This window comes from Cyprinodon variegatus, unplaced genomic scaffold (assembly GCF_000732505.1).
Source record: "Cyprinodon variegatus isolate N-32 unplaced genomic scaffold, C_variegatus-1.0 Scaffold634, whole genome shotgun sequence".
NCBI lineage: Eukaryota > Metazoa > Chordata > Actinopteri > Cyprinodontiformes > Cyprinodontidae > Cyprinodon > Cyprinodon variegatus.
This window is the reverse complement of record NW_015151087.1, coordinates 178,557-193,207: the sequence shown is the minus strand read 5'-3', so window position 1 is coordinate 193,207 and position 14,651 is coordinate 178,557. Positions and strand designations below refer to the sequence as shown.

The following is a 14,651-nucleotide window of genomic DNA, read 5'->3' as shown; positions in this document are numbered from 1 at the left end:
GCTTATATCTCGCCCAAGGACGCTTCAGCGTGATATATATATATATATATATATATATATATATATATATATATATATATATATACTGGTTGAAAACTGGTCAGTAACGTCACCAAGAGCAACAGCAACACTGAAGCTGTACCAGTTTTTATGAAAAGCTGTAATTTGGGTTTAGGGTTTGCATTTAGAAAACACATTCAGGCATTACTAACAAAATCCCTAAATCTTAATTGAGATGATCTTATGGTCTGATGACAATAGATTTAAATTTCAAGGCCACAGTTTGCAAAACTGAATTAAGCACAAAGAACCTGAGCTTCACTGAAGAAACTGGAAACAGTGAAACGTGGTGAGAAATGGCATGAGGGGGGTTTTAAAGTTGGATTATGTTATGACTAGTTTAAAAGGTCCTTTTTTTAAAAAAATAATAGATAAAAGATCAAATGGAGCGTGTTCCAGGATACGCTAAACATCAACAGACTATGAGAGCAGCGTATTAAACTCTACAGCTAAATCTATCAGATTTTTTTTTTTTATCATCTGGAGAATACAAGAAGACAACTTTTAACAGATAAAGTAATCAATTGTTGATTACCAAAAAAAGAAGAAATCAAAATAAGATCAAACTATTAGCGCAATCCTTTGAATATTTCTCACTCTTTACAGAACAAGTATGCAGTTATCAGGTCAGAATAGAAACCTTTAGCACATAGGTTGGTTTTTTGGAGTTTAGAAATATCACAGATGTCAGTATGTTGCATGAATTGTTTGTGAACTCCCTGATGTACGTCGATGATCCACCAGAGGATTGTTGAACCTGGTGATTTAACAGGTGTTTGTAGATTTATTAGATCCTCTTTAAGTCCTACTGAATCAAATTCATTTGGGCAGGTAGTTGACGGAAGACGTGTCTGCCAGATACAACCTGGATTAAAAAAAACAATCCCTTTTTATTTTCAGAGAGAACTTTCCACAACCTGTTGTTAAGGACATGCCTAAAAATGTGAACAAGCTGCCAAAATCATGATTTTTTTAAAGCAAGCAGCTTAGAACTGAAGGGAGGTTGTGATATTTTATTTTCCCAGATGCCTTGTGACAGGGAAACGTCCTAGAAAGTGATTTATTCACCTTATTTAAGAAGGTAGACTATCCTTAAAGGAGTGAGTCAGCTTTGATCAAGTGATTTAATGACCATAAAATCCTTGTGTCCGGTTGGAAAAATAGAATAAAAATTAAACCTCCCCAGAGAATAGCAGCTCCTCCCTCAGTTACATGTTTTTATTCCTATCTTGCAGACACACAGGAAACACCTTCATGTTTAACTCCTGTAATCATGAATGATTCAGTGGGCATCAGTTGTCCTCCCTTCTTCCCAATATTGACACCGTCCAGTGATTCACACAACAAACAATCCTGTAAATGTTCCCAGTGATCCCAGTTCTGCCTTCAGGCGCTTATCTTTAAAAGCAATAGACTTCCAGGGAACATACGTGTCTTCATTGCAATGAGAAAATGGAAACAGCCGCCATTTTTCTACAGTTAAAGGATTGATTTGATCATTTCTGCCTTAGGGGGGTGCCTTGGATATTCTACTGTATGTTTATTTAAGCAGCCTCTTTCCAGTTTGCTTCCTTTCTTCTCACTCTCTTTGTAGGGGATCATCTAACAGGCGGGGTTAACCCCCTATGGACAGGTGAAGCTAATTAGCATCATACCAGTTTTGATTCATGTATAATACAAATATTGGTTTAAACATTTTCCTCTGGTACCGAGGATACCAAAAAAAATTGCTTTTATATCATTTTGTTGTTGTGACTAAACATGATTTATGTAAGAGCAAGGAGGCGCTGTTAGACCAGATTTAAATCTGATCTGGTTTGTTTTTTTTAACACTTTTTGTTTACTTTTTTGTAAGGGAATTTTAAAACAAGGTAATTTTACAGATATTTTAAACACTCATAAAGAAAACACAATGATTGTTCAAAAACACATGTAAATCCATTTCTACTGCACCACTGTTCAATATCTACATTTCCTTATTGCAGAGGATGGCCTAAAAGCTCCAGGGACTGTGTAGCGAGTCGACTTTTCACAAATTGGGTCAATTCGAAACACTAAGATGATAAAAAAAAGGTCATGCTTGTTTAAAAACATGTAATTTCACCTACTGCATATGTCTTGTGTGAGCAAAAAAGAATTAATTAAATAGTGAGATAAAAATTTTGGTGATTCTCTACATGCCTATCAGCGCTAATTGTCATCAAACCTAAATTTAGGCCGATAATAGGTGTAATATTCTAATTGATAACATCTGTTTAATGTAACATCTGACTAACACCAGCACACAGATAATAAAACGGTATATCTGAGGATAGATTCAGACATTAAGGGGTTAAAATGGCTGCATATTAAACTTTATTTGTGCCACAGAGAGGTTCCCTCATTTAGGATTTGACAGACATCTTTGGCATGATTGTAAAGCAGAAGTTGTAAAAATAAAAACTGCTGTGGATTCAGACACATCCTCTGGATCTGTCTGGGTTCCTTTGTTTTTTTTTTTTTTTTATCCCAGAAAGACCAAAGGATTCTGATAACCTGCCAGGATTCAGAAATTCCTATTTTTTTTAAAGGTTTTCTGCAATGATGTGTTTTCCTCATTTTCCTCTCACTAAACACCCATTCCCTTTTTTCTATCCTTCACCTCCCCTACAGATCCTCTCTGCCGGCCAGCTAATGGAGGCTCTGCATGTGAAGATGAAGGAGAGGAAAGTGCTGACAGAAGAGCTGGCCGTGCTCGCAGCACCAGTCAGCGAAAAAAGCTGACTCCCCGGGCTGAGGCTGGGAAAACTGTCATCCTCTTTGCTTCCCCCCTCCCTTCCTTCTTCGTTTACCGCCTGGTTCCTGCTCAGCGGGAGTCGGCCAGAGCCAAACGGAGCCGCGGCGGCAGAACCAATATTTGTGAGGAAAAATGCTGTCGACTAACTTTGGGCCACTGGTTCCAACCAGCACCCGACTTCTGTAAGCGAGCCCTCAACATCTGTGTTAGCGCTCACTGGGCTTCGGCTGTCGGATGAAGGCCCCTTGGTGCTAAACTAATTTATGGTGCAGTCCTGAAGTCAGGGGAAAACGGAGGGTAATGCAGCAGACGCTCAGGCTGATCTTTAAGTTACACCTTTATAAACCTTCTGTTTCCTTCCTATTCCTTTAATTTGACTCCTGAAGGCTTTTTGCCAAAAGGACACAGAGAGAAACACAGATGGAGAGAAATGGAATTGCATTTTAAACCTGTGAAAAGCTTTAAAGTTGTTTATTTTAATGTCAACATCATCATTCTACCCTGATTATTAAATAAAAAATCCAAACTTCTGTGGGTAATTCAAGTGTTTTTATGAGCAGGATGCTTCCTGCCTTTTAGAAGCTGCAGCAGGCAGAGAAAGATCTTTGACTATTGGGGATCCGCTGTCCTTTACTGGTCCTTCCTCCCCTTATTTCACCTCCTCATGTTCTGCAGTGATTAGCTGTGGGGACTGAGGAGACCATGAAAGAAGGTTGATTTGTGTCTAATAATGAATTGCTGTGCTGAGCTCCACTCATTGTTTGGATCTTCTTCCTTCTGAGGTAAGAAGTGACGACCCATTTCCTGGCTCAGGCCTCCATTTTTGTATAGTTTGGGTATTTTCAGATAGTTTTTGACTGCATGTATTTTCACATTCCCAGATTAATTGGAAGGAAAACAGGCTCAGAGCACCACAACTCCTCCACTGTACCTTAGAATGGACTTCTCATTCGTTTCATTCCCAAAAGCCCATCTGACCAAGGATCATATATCCAGTCTAAACTCCAGTTAAGATGTGGTAACTTTCACTTTTAGTTCTCTAGCTGAATATTTCTGATAGTCAGACAAAGAGGTGCTCACATTTCTGATGGTTGTTATGGAGACTCTGACCTTAAGATTCCTCTTTCAGCTGTAGCTCTCTAACCGGGAGCTTTAAAGATTATTTTGCCTTCCTAACTATCTCCCTTACTGTAGGTCGGTGTCACTGAATAAATGTACTCAGAATAAATTTTTATTTTTTCTTATGTGAGATGGTAACATTGGAATAAGAAGCGCATTTATCGTAGTTTTTTTTTTTTCTTACACATCTAAACACTCCTGGTTGGCACCAGTTATCAAACGCATTGTTTAAACAGCTTTTAGATCATTTTATTATATTAAATACTTATAATATGTGAATTAAAATCCCTTTCTGACCATGTTTTGCCAACAGCTGCAGCATGTTTTCAGTCAGTCGGTGCACGGTGGCGGCTCAGGGCGCTCCGCGGGCCTGCCTCATGATTGACAGCTGCCTGTTGGCATGGTTCCGGTCTGTAATAAGTAACCCCTGCTGTTGACGTCATTAGTAACAGACTGGATGAGTTCACACATATAGAGCAGGTCTTTGTTTAAGGGGAAGCTGCTCTGAATCCCTTTTATCTGCTCCTACTTTCCCTACCTCTCTTATTATTCCTTTTGAATATTAAATCACGCTCCTGCTTGGTTGTCCTTGTTGCTATCCTCAACAAGAGGCCAAACACTCCCTACTTCACACCTTCCTGTCCTGTTTTTCTTCCCTTCCACTTTCTAATTTATTTTTTTTCTTTTTGTGATTAAAATCCTGTGTTAAGGAATTAGAAAGAAATAATTCCTCTTTTTTTTTTTTTTTATTCCCACCCCCACTTCTCTACCCAAATAAATGCTAATGATGCCGTTTTCCTTTATCTTTTTATAATAAAGGATTAGGCCAGGACTGTCTCCAGCTGCAACTCGGGGACCAATTTAGCCGGGATTCAGGAGAGACAAACCCTGGCGGTTAATTACCATTCATTAACATAGTTTGCATCTTTCCTTCTTCTCCAATACCCAGGAGCCAGCTATTGTCAATATTTGTCCCATAAAAAAGATTCTGCAGCCTGTTTTTCCACTAGCTGTCCTCCAGCGTAAAGCGTCTAATGACAAACATTAATAAGTTGGAGGAATCCGGCGGCACGGTGGGAAAAGACGAGCAGAACATCAGTGGCACGTAAATGATCCCCTCCTCCCGCTGCGTTGCGCGCTCTCTCTGACACTCGCTTCCTTTTGGTGTATAATGCAAAGTCAACAGATTTGCTCGGCGAGCTGCGCCATCCGGCCTTGGCTGACACTCCCGCTATCTCTGTGACACGTTTAGATGCGTGGCCCCGTGGCGGCGTCTCCCCTGGGTTTAATTAACCTGGCCTCGCCTCTGACGCTCCCACAGTGAGGACTTTAAAAACGATCTTGAAAACACCCTCAGACCCACCTACAGCACACACACAGCAGGCCACATACATGATTCATCTTTTTTCAGTGTAAGAATGGCATGTCATCTTCGTCTCTGTTTTTCTTCTCTTCGTCTTCCTCCTTTCTTTTCTTGTATAGCTCTCATTAAGGCAGATTTCCTGTGGGAACTACTTTGATCAGCAGCTCCAAATGCAAAGCCCAAACACCCACCCACCCACTTTAATTCATTCCCATACAATCAGCTCCACGTCACTTTCCTCCATCGTCTTCATCCCTTCCCTTATTTTTTTTTTATCTGTATCATCATTGCAATGTTTCCTTTTAGCTTTATTATCTTTAGAATACATAGACGAAGGATCATTGTATCTTATTTACCAGTGATTATACAATGTTAGCCGGAGATGGACAGTAGTGGGGCTCCTGACCTCCATGGGGCTTTTGATCTAAAGAACAGCTGATATGGACTGAAAAAAGATGGAGACCCCAGATAAATGTGGCTGAAATGTGACTTATACTCTATAGTGAGGAGCCCAGGGTAGAGCCCCTGCTTTTCCACGTTGAAAGGATTCAGCTGAGATGGTTTCCTGCATCTGGTCAGGATTGTTCTCCAGGAAACAGGCGGAGACCCAGAACTCTCTAGAAAGGCCTCTTCCTGTAAGGCTGCTGTCCTGCATCTTCTACATGTGTCTCTGCTTCATCACCTCTGAGTCAAGTTACCAGGTTAGTAGCAAGACCCTGGAGAACATGCTGAGGAGGTGAATCAGCCATATGATTCTTCTGTGTGGAAGCAGGGAGGCATCTAAAAGGTGCAGAACACTGGAACTCAAGGGCTGGCGTTGAGGAAGCCTGATCTAGAGCATCTGTTTTCGACTGGTTGGGCTTGGACACCCTCAGTCATCCCCTTTGACCTACTGTAAATGGAGGAGTTTTATCGTTCTTTGCCATTTTTTCTAAGTTTTCATTCAAGGTAATGATTAATGTAATACAGAAATAATCAATACTGTATGACATTAATGCAGATTCGAGATGATGTGAGGTAAATAAAGATAAAAGAGGCTGAACTGATTTTGTTTAACCGACTATTACCTTTCATTCAAAATACAGAAAACAATGTGCAATTACTGAAGTTTAAATAAAATTTTTAGAAATATCTGGAGGTAATTTAACCCTAAAAACACCCATCGAGTTGACAGTCCCTCCTTCATATTACTTTGATTAAGAAACGTTTACAAAACAAGACAATATTTTCTTACCTGATGAACTTTAGACTTAGACTAGACTTAGACAAACTTTATAGTCATTTTGTATACAAGTGTAAAGTGAGTGTATATAAAACAAAATTTCCATTTCTTTAAGTGCAGCAGTGATTAAATGTAAACATTGTGGAAGAAACAACAAAAGCTTTATGCTCCCAGACAGACACCTGAACGGATGGTATGCATTGGGTCTTCTTGCTTTAGCTTTAGGTTGTTGCTTCATTTGCTCCAAGATTATTATTCTGGGTGAAAAGCTTGTTTCCAATAAAGAAATTTTGATGGCTGGGGACAAACACATCAGCTTACTACATATTTTTTCTGAGAGGCCAACTAGTGGTTGCACCTCTATTTGACATGATTTCATTAATGTGGTAAATATATGGATGCTTGGTTTCAGACATCAGTCATTTTTTAATGGCCGAAACATAAAAGGCAAATGGCAACAATATCAAACATGAAGAATATGAAGTGTGAAGCAATATAGTTGAAGGGTTGATGTTAGAGTATCAATTTAAGATAAAAGTCGTAGGGAAGCGCCTATTCCAACTATTGCATTTCCAAATTCTCCCGAGTCGTGCACGACTTTACACGAGTGAATAAAGTGAATGTGATTGGTCGTTTCTTAATCATTGTGGCGAAAGGTTTGTAAGCAAGATTGGTTGTGGCCGGTTTCTCGGAAGCATCTTGCTAACCAGTTAACCAACTTAGTGCTAGCAGGTTCCCAATGGGAAATTCTATTGGGACCAAGTAGCACTAAATTGGCGACTTAGAAACGACACTGTCAAGGAACGCTATGGACAGAGGAAACATGCAAGAGGAGGAGAGTTTAGTGTCGGAGGTCGTGGATGAGTCTCCTCCATCATACATTTTTTATTTAGAGGAGGAAAGCGGGGATGAAGATGTTGTGGAAGAGGACGCCAGGGCGGCAGAAGCTTGGTTTGGTGTAGAAGGCTTACAGCCGTACATGTTTGAGCCCTTGCCTCGCAACGCTGCCAGTTCTGTTAGCTCTACGCCTGCTGAAGACACAGACGTTCATCCCCGTGAACACTGGGACGGAACTCAATGGGAAAGGAAATTATTCTCATTTCAGCGTATATTAGCTGCGACATATGAATCAAGATTCTATGACCGAAAAAATTTGATTAACAGATGACCGTTGATATATGAATGGCTGAATTTAGGTGTTAAGGCTGATGTATAACTAACCGGCCTGCATAAGATAACGGAAAAAAACCTACAGATTTTAGGACAGGATTTTTTTTTAAATAGAAATTTTCTAAATTTTGGGACAAATATCGTCTGATAAAGAGTAAATTTATATACATTTTAAGCCAGAATGATTGAACATTTAAGTATAATTTCCCTACGACTTTAAGAATGTCTTTATTTAAGGAGCCCTTAACTGAATTTGTTAATGTGTTTACACGAACTTTGAAAGGAAGAAAATACCCGTAGCTGGTGACCAACTCAGTGGTTTTGTTTCAGGAAGTTCTGATAAAAGGAATCTTTTCAGAGGGAACATTCAAAAACAGTTCAATTTTTTTCAAATAAATCTTTAATGTGAACAGGATGGGTTCTAAAGCTGAGCCTAAAGGTTTTTAAACTTAGGAAAGGTGGAACTAACTCCAGCCATCAGAGCATATCTACTTACTGAGATAACCTGGAGATGCTTTGCTAAGTGGTGTCACTCTTTTAGTGAAAACTGATCCAGTGTCAAATACCTTGGACAGGTCAATAAACAAGGTGATACATAATCATCCTTCTTAAATCCAAACCCTCAAACGCCTCATTAACAACCTTTACAGCAGCAGTGTTGTACCAGTCTGTTTAAATATCCCTTCAGGTGTTTAAAGACCAACTATTAAAGTTATGCTGCATAGTTTGCAGAAAGGCCTGTTACTTCCACAGCAGAGGGTTCCTCCTCTTAACAGCAGAGAGAAAAATGAATATTTGCAGAAGTTTGTTTCAGTTCAGACTTAAAAATACAAACCAGATAAGAACAGCTAAATTATTGATAATTTTTTATCTTATTTTATTTTGCTGGAGTCATTTGTATTTTAGAAATAACACATCCATCAGGGAGCCTAACGTAGAACAGCAGGTTCACTTTTTAAAGCTGCTTTTAAATAAAAAGAAACGTCCTGCTGTGATGAACATTGATTAAAATGATTTAACGTGGAAAACATTTATCAGTCAAGTTTCCTGAATTTTTGCCGACAGTAAAAGAAGAAACAAGTTCCACAATTAGATCTCCCAACATTATAAACCTTTTTAAGAACATTAAGGTTTTTGGTAGTTTGAAATAAGATTCAGATTTATCCTTCTCAGTTAAAGGGATACATTTGTTGTAGGCCTATATTTTGCTTTTTGTACCTGGCTTCAAGCATTTTTGTCCAGTTTTTTGTTCAAAATGTTAATAAAAGAACATGTTTATCAAAAAAAAAAAAAGAAAAAAACACCAAGGAGCGAGATTTGTTTCCACCCAGAATCAGATAAATGTTTTTAAAATGTTTAAAAGTTTTTCTGTGGAGCTTGTGGATTGGCTTTGGATAGTTCCCGACCTCTCCCATGGTGCAGTAATTAATTAGGGCCCAGAAACACCAGCATTATTATACTTGTAGGGGCATTTGTTATTTTCAGAATAGGGAGCAACAACCTAAAAGAATATATTTGGTTTGGTTAAGTTGTTTTTCACTTCACTTAGATTTAATGAATTAAAGATAGATTTTAGGTTTTCCAAGGTCGAAGACTGACAAATTTAGATCATCCACTAAGACAACCTCACCAAACTTTAACCTTAAAAAATATATTAAAAGAACCTAGTGTATAACAAAGCCTTTAACAGCTATTCTCTGGATGGGACTATCTGTTGAAATTCAACAGATTCTTAACTATTTGCTAGCAGAAAACGTGGTGAGAGGAAAATTACACTGATTAATTCAGAAAAGTTTTAGACAGTTTTAGCGGTTTGTATCCCAATCTGAACTGTAGAAAGAGTTGTAAGTATCCAGAAAGTAAAGAATTGGCTCTGAGTGTATGATGCAAACCCATTCAGGGTATTTTTCCTTCACATTCCTGCAGGTGGAGATCTTTGATTGTGTTTATTGTTGATCTGTGCCTTATAGGAATGAACAGCACTTGTGTGAGAAAGCAGTACAAAGAGAACCAGGTAGTGTTTTTTTTTTTTCAGTTTCATGCAGTAGAACAATTAGTCACTCCAGGTTTGAGCAGCCAGATTTGGAGCAGACTGGAAACAGCCGCTGGGGATTCCCGTTAACTTCCCTGACACAGTTTTACTCTCCAGCTATTGCTGCCAATACATCGGTCGGCTTTGATTTTTCCAGGCGCAGACACTTGGCACTGCCTTAAACAACAAGGTGCTTTGTGACAAACAGCCAAATGTGTTTTTTGACAAATCTATAATGCAACATGTTTACCTTTGTTATTGTCTGTCCTCTGAGATGTGGCTCAGTAACAAAAAGAAGCTGTTTTCTCTGTGGCTGACAGGAAATCTCACCACAGGCGCTGTTCTCCATTCCAGCAGTATTTATTAAAAACTACCAGTTGACTTCCCGATGTATCTATATATTATGTTCTTTAATATTAGATCAGATGGAACCTCCAAAAGAAAAAAAGGAATTTGACTCTTCTGATGCACATATGCAGTGTACACAACCTCATTGATCTTCACTTGAACAAGTCCCTCATCCTCCTCTGCGCTGCTCCAGAGATGAAAAAGCAGTAGATTATAGGTGGATGCGGCCCGCCGTGGGAAGCTAGGGAGCAGATAAAAAGGCTAGCCTCTCATGGGAATAAAGCTATGTTTTGATGCTGTGTGATAAAGTAGCGGTACAGGGCAGGGGGGTTAGTAACAGTATCTATATATTCTCTATATATCATATTTAGGTGTTTTTCTCTTTTTTTCTTTAACTTCTTCTATCTTCTAGCTGCACTATTCTCATGAAGTGTCCCAATTTTGGCTGTTTCTCTAAAGCCACACCTTGAGAAAACCTGAGGAGAAGAAAAAAAGGAACAAAGAGAGAAAAAATAAACTGTCAAACTCGTCTTTTATCCTTACATTCCTAAAGCACAGGAAGGAATCAGTCCTCAATGTTACCTCAGCAAGAAGCAACCTGCCTCAGTGTGACTTCCTCTGGAGTCTCTGTGATTTTTTTTTTGGATCTGTGTTTTCAAATGAGGTAGAAAAAGGGACTCCGAAGTAACACAGCACTGTTTGTTTTAAAGCTTTAAAACCTACAGGGCATATAATATTCTCATTTCAATTCTCAACATATTTATATAGCACCCATTCACATTCATCACTACTTTCATCAACATGTTGGGATACGTTTTTTTTTGCTTTTCCTATTAACATGAACAAAATGTTGTAATATGCAAAAACTCATAAATACTTCAAAAATTATAGATCCGTTGTCACGTGTTTCAACCATGGAGGGCTCAATTTTTTTACCTGTTTAATGCATGCTGGGGTGATGATGCAGATGTCTCTGACTGGACTGGAACTTACAGGCTAAACACATTAGCAGAGCTGTTTTTTTTATCGTTTTTCCGTTTGGTCTAATTTTAGACAATGCCGCACAGCATCGCCGCTTCAAAGTTTTCATGAGCCGTTATACGTCAGATATCTGTTGGAACAAACAGATACTGTTTACCCTTACTAGCTAGAGCTAAAACTATTAGCAGAAGGTATGCAATCAAAATTCTGCTTTAGCTAGCTCTTTGTAGCATAGCTCTACATCTGGATTAGCACTTCCTAGCCGCAGCTTCTTCAGTCAACTCTACTTATCTTCTCTTTGGTCCACCTCACAATTGGTGTGTTCAATTTCAGAGTCTGTGTCTTCCAAGGTTCCAGTCTACCTGGACTGGATCCTTTAAAGTCCTTGAAAATAAGGAGGACGGAAACGTTCTGGCTGTGAATTCAAACAGGTTCAGCCTTCTCCGGCTTTCACCGCCTGTACGCTCTGTCTCCTAGCAACCGTGAGAGTTGATACACAAACAGGGAAACGATGGATGCAAAACTTCTCGCTACTGTTCTGGGTGCTAATAACATATTTGAGGAGCTTTAACAACAGTACTGTCATCACGAATATCAGATTTATAGTCCCAACACTGCAGAGATATTAGAATCTGTGCTTAAATGACAGCCAAACCCATTTGAACAGGTACAGATAAAACCTTTCAATAAACCAAACATTACCCACCACCTATCTGACTCAATAACCATTTAAAACAACTATTTTCATTAATTTAAAGTGGTCATAGAATGATTCTATAGGGTATTTGGTGCTGGTCCTTGAGGTCTCTGAATAAGGTATGTAACATTGGTTGGGCTGAAAATGGCATATTTGCGTCCTCTTTTTCCTGGACATGTCCTACCTTTCATACCCAGTGCAGCATGTAGTTGAAACACACCAGGCACTCGAACCGAGCTGTCAGCTCTGGGGCTGTTCTGGGAACTCAGGTGGACGAGGGCAGAGAGCCAGCAGGGGACGGAGCGACCGAACCCGACCCGATGACGGTAGCCTGGACACCAGCAGCACCGTGCTTCCCCCTGTCTGCATTACCGGCCCCCAGCCACCCGCCTGCAGCTTAGGGCAGGTAGCTTATGGCTCTCTGCTAGAGTCTGGTCTGGTCCAGTCAGCAGCCGACACTCCATACCCCCCCACCCTTGGACCTGTGAACCAGTGGGCTGGTCTGTATGTCAATTTTGGAGTGCGACAAAAGTACAGGCCAGAACCAAATAAGGCAACATCCCAGAGTTTGCGTCAACTCTGGGCTTCGATGGGTTTCGCCCGTTTTATGGTGGAAGTTTATAATTGTGAGATTTGCAGAGAAAGGAGGTGTCGATGGGGACTGAACTGCTCTGTACATCCATTTCACCCACTGAACTATTGTTATTCATCTATGTGGGGCCACAGTGGCATCGGGTGTAGGAGTTTGCCCTGAAATCAAAGGATTGACAGTTAAAGCCCCTGTTCCGGCTTTCAGTGTCGTTGTGTCCTTGGGCAAGACAGTTCACCTGCATTGTCTACTGATGGTGGTCAGAGGCCCCGGTGGCGCCAGTGTACGGCAGCCCCGCTTCTGTCAGTGAGACCCAGGGCAGCTGTGGCTACAGTGTTGCTTGCCACCATCAGTGTGTGAGTTTGTGTGTGAACGGGTGAATTAGCACTTTGGTCAAGTCTCCTGACTTTATGACCCCCCCTAAGACGGAACTATTCACATATTTGTATTATATTAAACTGCACTTCCAATATTCACCACTGTTCTGCGCCATTTACCTTTTTCCTCTGAGCATGGAGCAGCCGTCTTGCTTGGTCTCGCAATGAACCATGGGATACCAGTAGCTGTTCTTAAACTTCCACCTGGTATCAGAGCAACCTGTTGCCCATCACTCCTCTTCCCTTCTGTCTCTCCTTCTCCATCTTCGCACCTCATGATGGCATACATTATGAGTGCTGTGGGGTCCCACATGGAAATTATTTACACATTTCAGTCACATTTCATTTCCTCAAAAAGAAATGAAAAGTGGAACTTGTATGGTTTTCAAAACTAAAGTAGCAAAACAAAATACAAAAACATTTTCAAATGACACCTATAGTAAAGAATACTAAAAAATACCATGTAATTTTTAAAATATAATTTAATCCTTCTTCACATCATTATAAAATTTTGTCCAATCCATTAGTTTAAAAGTAAAATTTTAAAAGAGGCAATCTATTTTTTTCTGATAAAACAACTTTTATTAAAGTTCACAGTTTAATTTGCACAGCAAAAAGACCAGAGTTAATTTAACTCCCACAGAGTTGATTTAATAATAACAGTAGTTCCACATTCTTTCTTATTAAGTGAAATCAACACTAGGATAAGATACTACAGTCACTTAAAATAAATCCACAATTTTATCAGTGAAGTTAATCTGGGTTAATTAAAAACTTGATCAAGTAAATCAGTGTCTAAGAGCTTTTATTTTTCCATCTGCGGTTTAACCATTGTTAAATGTATAATATGAGCAAACCTTCCAATGAAATGGAAGGTAAAATTATATTTGAACTTTCACCTTATTTCGGCTGGATTTGCATTTTCAGGACAGCATAACCACAAGACAAAAGCAAATAACAGTGTGAACATTTCCCATAAAGAAATTTCCAGTTAAAGCTGCAATAAATTAACATTTTCTCCATGCTTACAGCAGACGTGCACCAATCCTTTTTTTCAGGCCCAATCCGATACCTACACATAGCAGAGCGTACTGGCTGTTATCCGTTACCGATCCGATCCTTCTGTTAAATTAATCAACTGTATACCTCACCATGCGATGCTTGACAAAAACATTGTTAAAAAAGTAATAAATCATCAATAGCTACTGTGTCTGCAGGATGACGTAATCAGCGTAGCCATTAATAAGTTGAAATCAGTGATCGCTCTAACTGTATTGCTGTATATGATCTCAATAGAAATGAGTGGATCAGCATCATTTACCCACAATTAGATCCAGCTTAGACAATATCAGAGCCGATATCCGATCCGAGTATCAGATGGAAGCTTGTCCAGTTTACAGGAAAGTTAAAATCTCCCTCTAAGTTGTTACTTTAAATGTCACGTCAAGCACAAAATCTTAAAATTCATTGAAGAATTCAAAGATCAATCCGAAGCAATTAGTATTATCTAAAGATTCAAAGTAAGCACCTGGAGGTTTCTCCATTTAATAGATAAACTATTCAACCTAAATCCATCTTCATTTATCCTGTGTTACGGCCCAGGCAGCCATCCATTGTTTTCTGCTTAAGTATGTATAATTCCTCCATATTCTGGGACACGGAGCCCCTCAAAGCACCTCTCCACCTTGACTAACTTTTCCAAGTGCTCATTAGCAGACTGGCTGAAGTTTGCAGGCTATGAAGCAGGCTGGCAGATTACCCCCCGTAAAGAAGCACACCTCAGGTAATCACGCTAATGAATTCAAGAACACCACCCTCGCCATTCATCCTCTTTCTTCCTCCGTTTCCCCTCACTTACCTTCTCCCTTTCTTCCACTGTGGTGCGGCCGGAGCTCAAAGTGCCAAACAACCAGAGTG

General features: G+C 39.7%; 1 protein-coding gene across 1 annotated transcript in view; it reads left to right on the top strand.

Annotated features, from left to right (window-relative positions):
• Nucleotides 1–3,342, top strand: part of cntln (centlein) — a 167,517-nt gene extending 164,175 nt beyond the window's left edge. The window contains exon 26 of the mRNA XM_015393275.1: nucleotides 2,713–3,342. Coding sequence (XP_015248761.1) covers nucleotides 2,713–2,823 — 111 coding nt within the window. The 3' untranslated portion in view covers nucleotides 2,824–3,342. The remainder of the gene's footprint in view (nucleotides 1–2,712) is intronic.
• The last annotated feature ends 11,309 nt before the right edge of the window (nucleotides 3,343–14,651 follow it).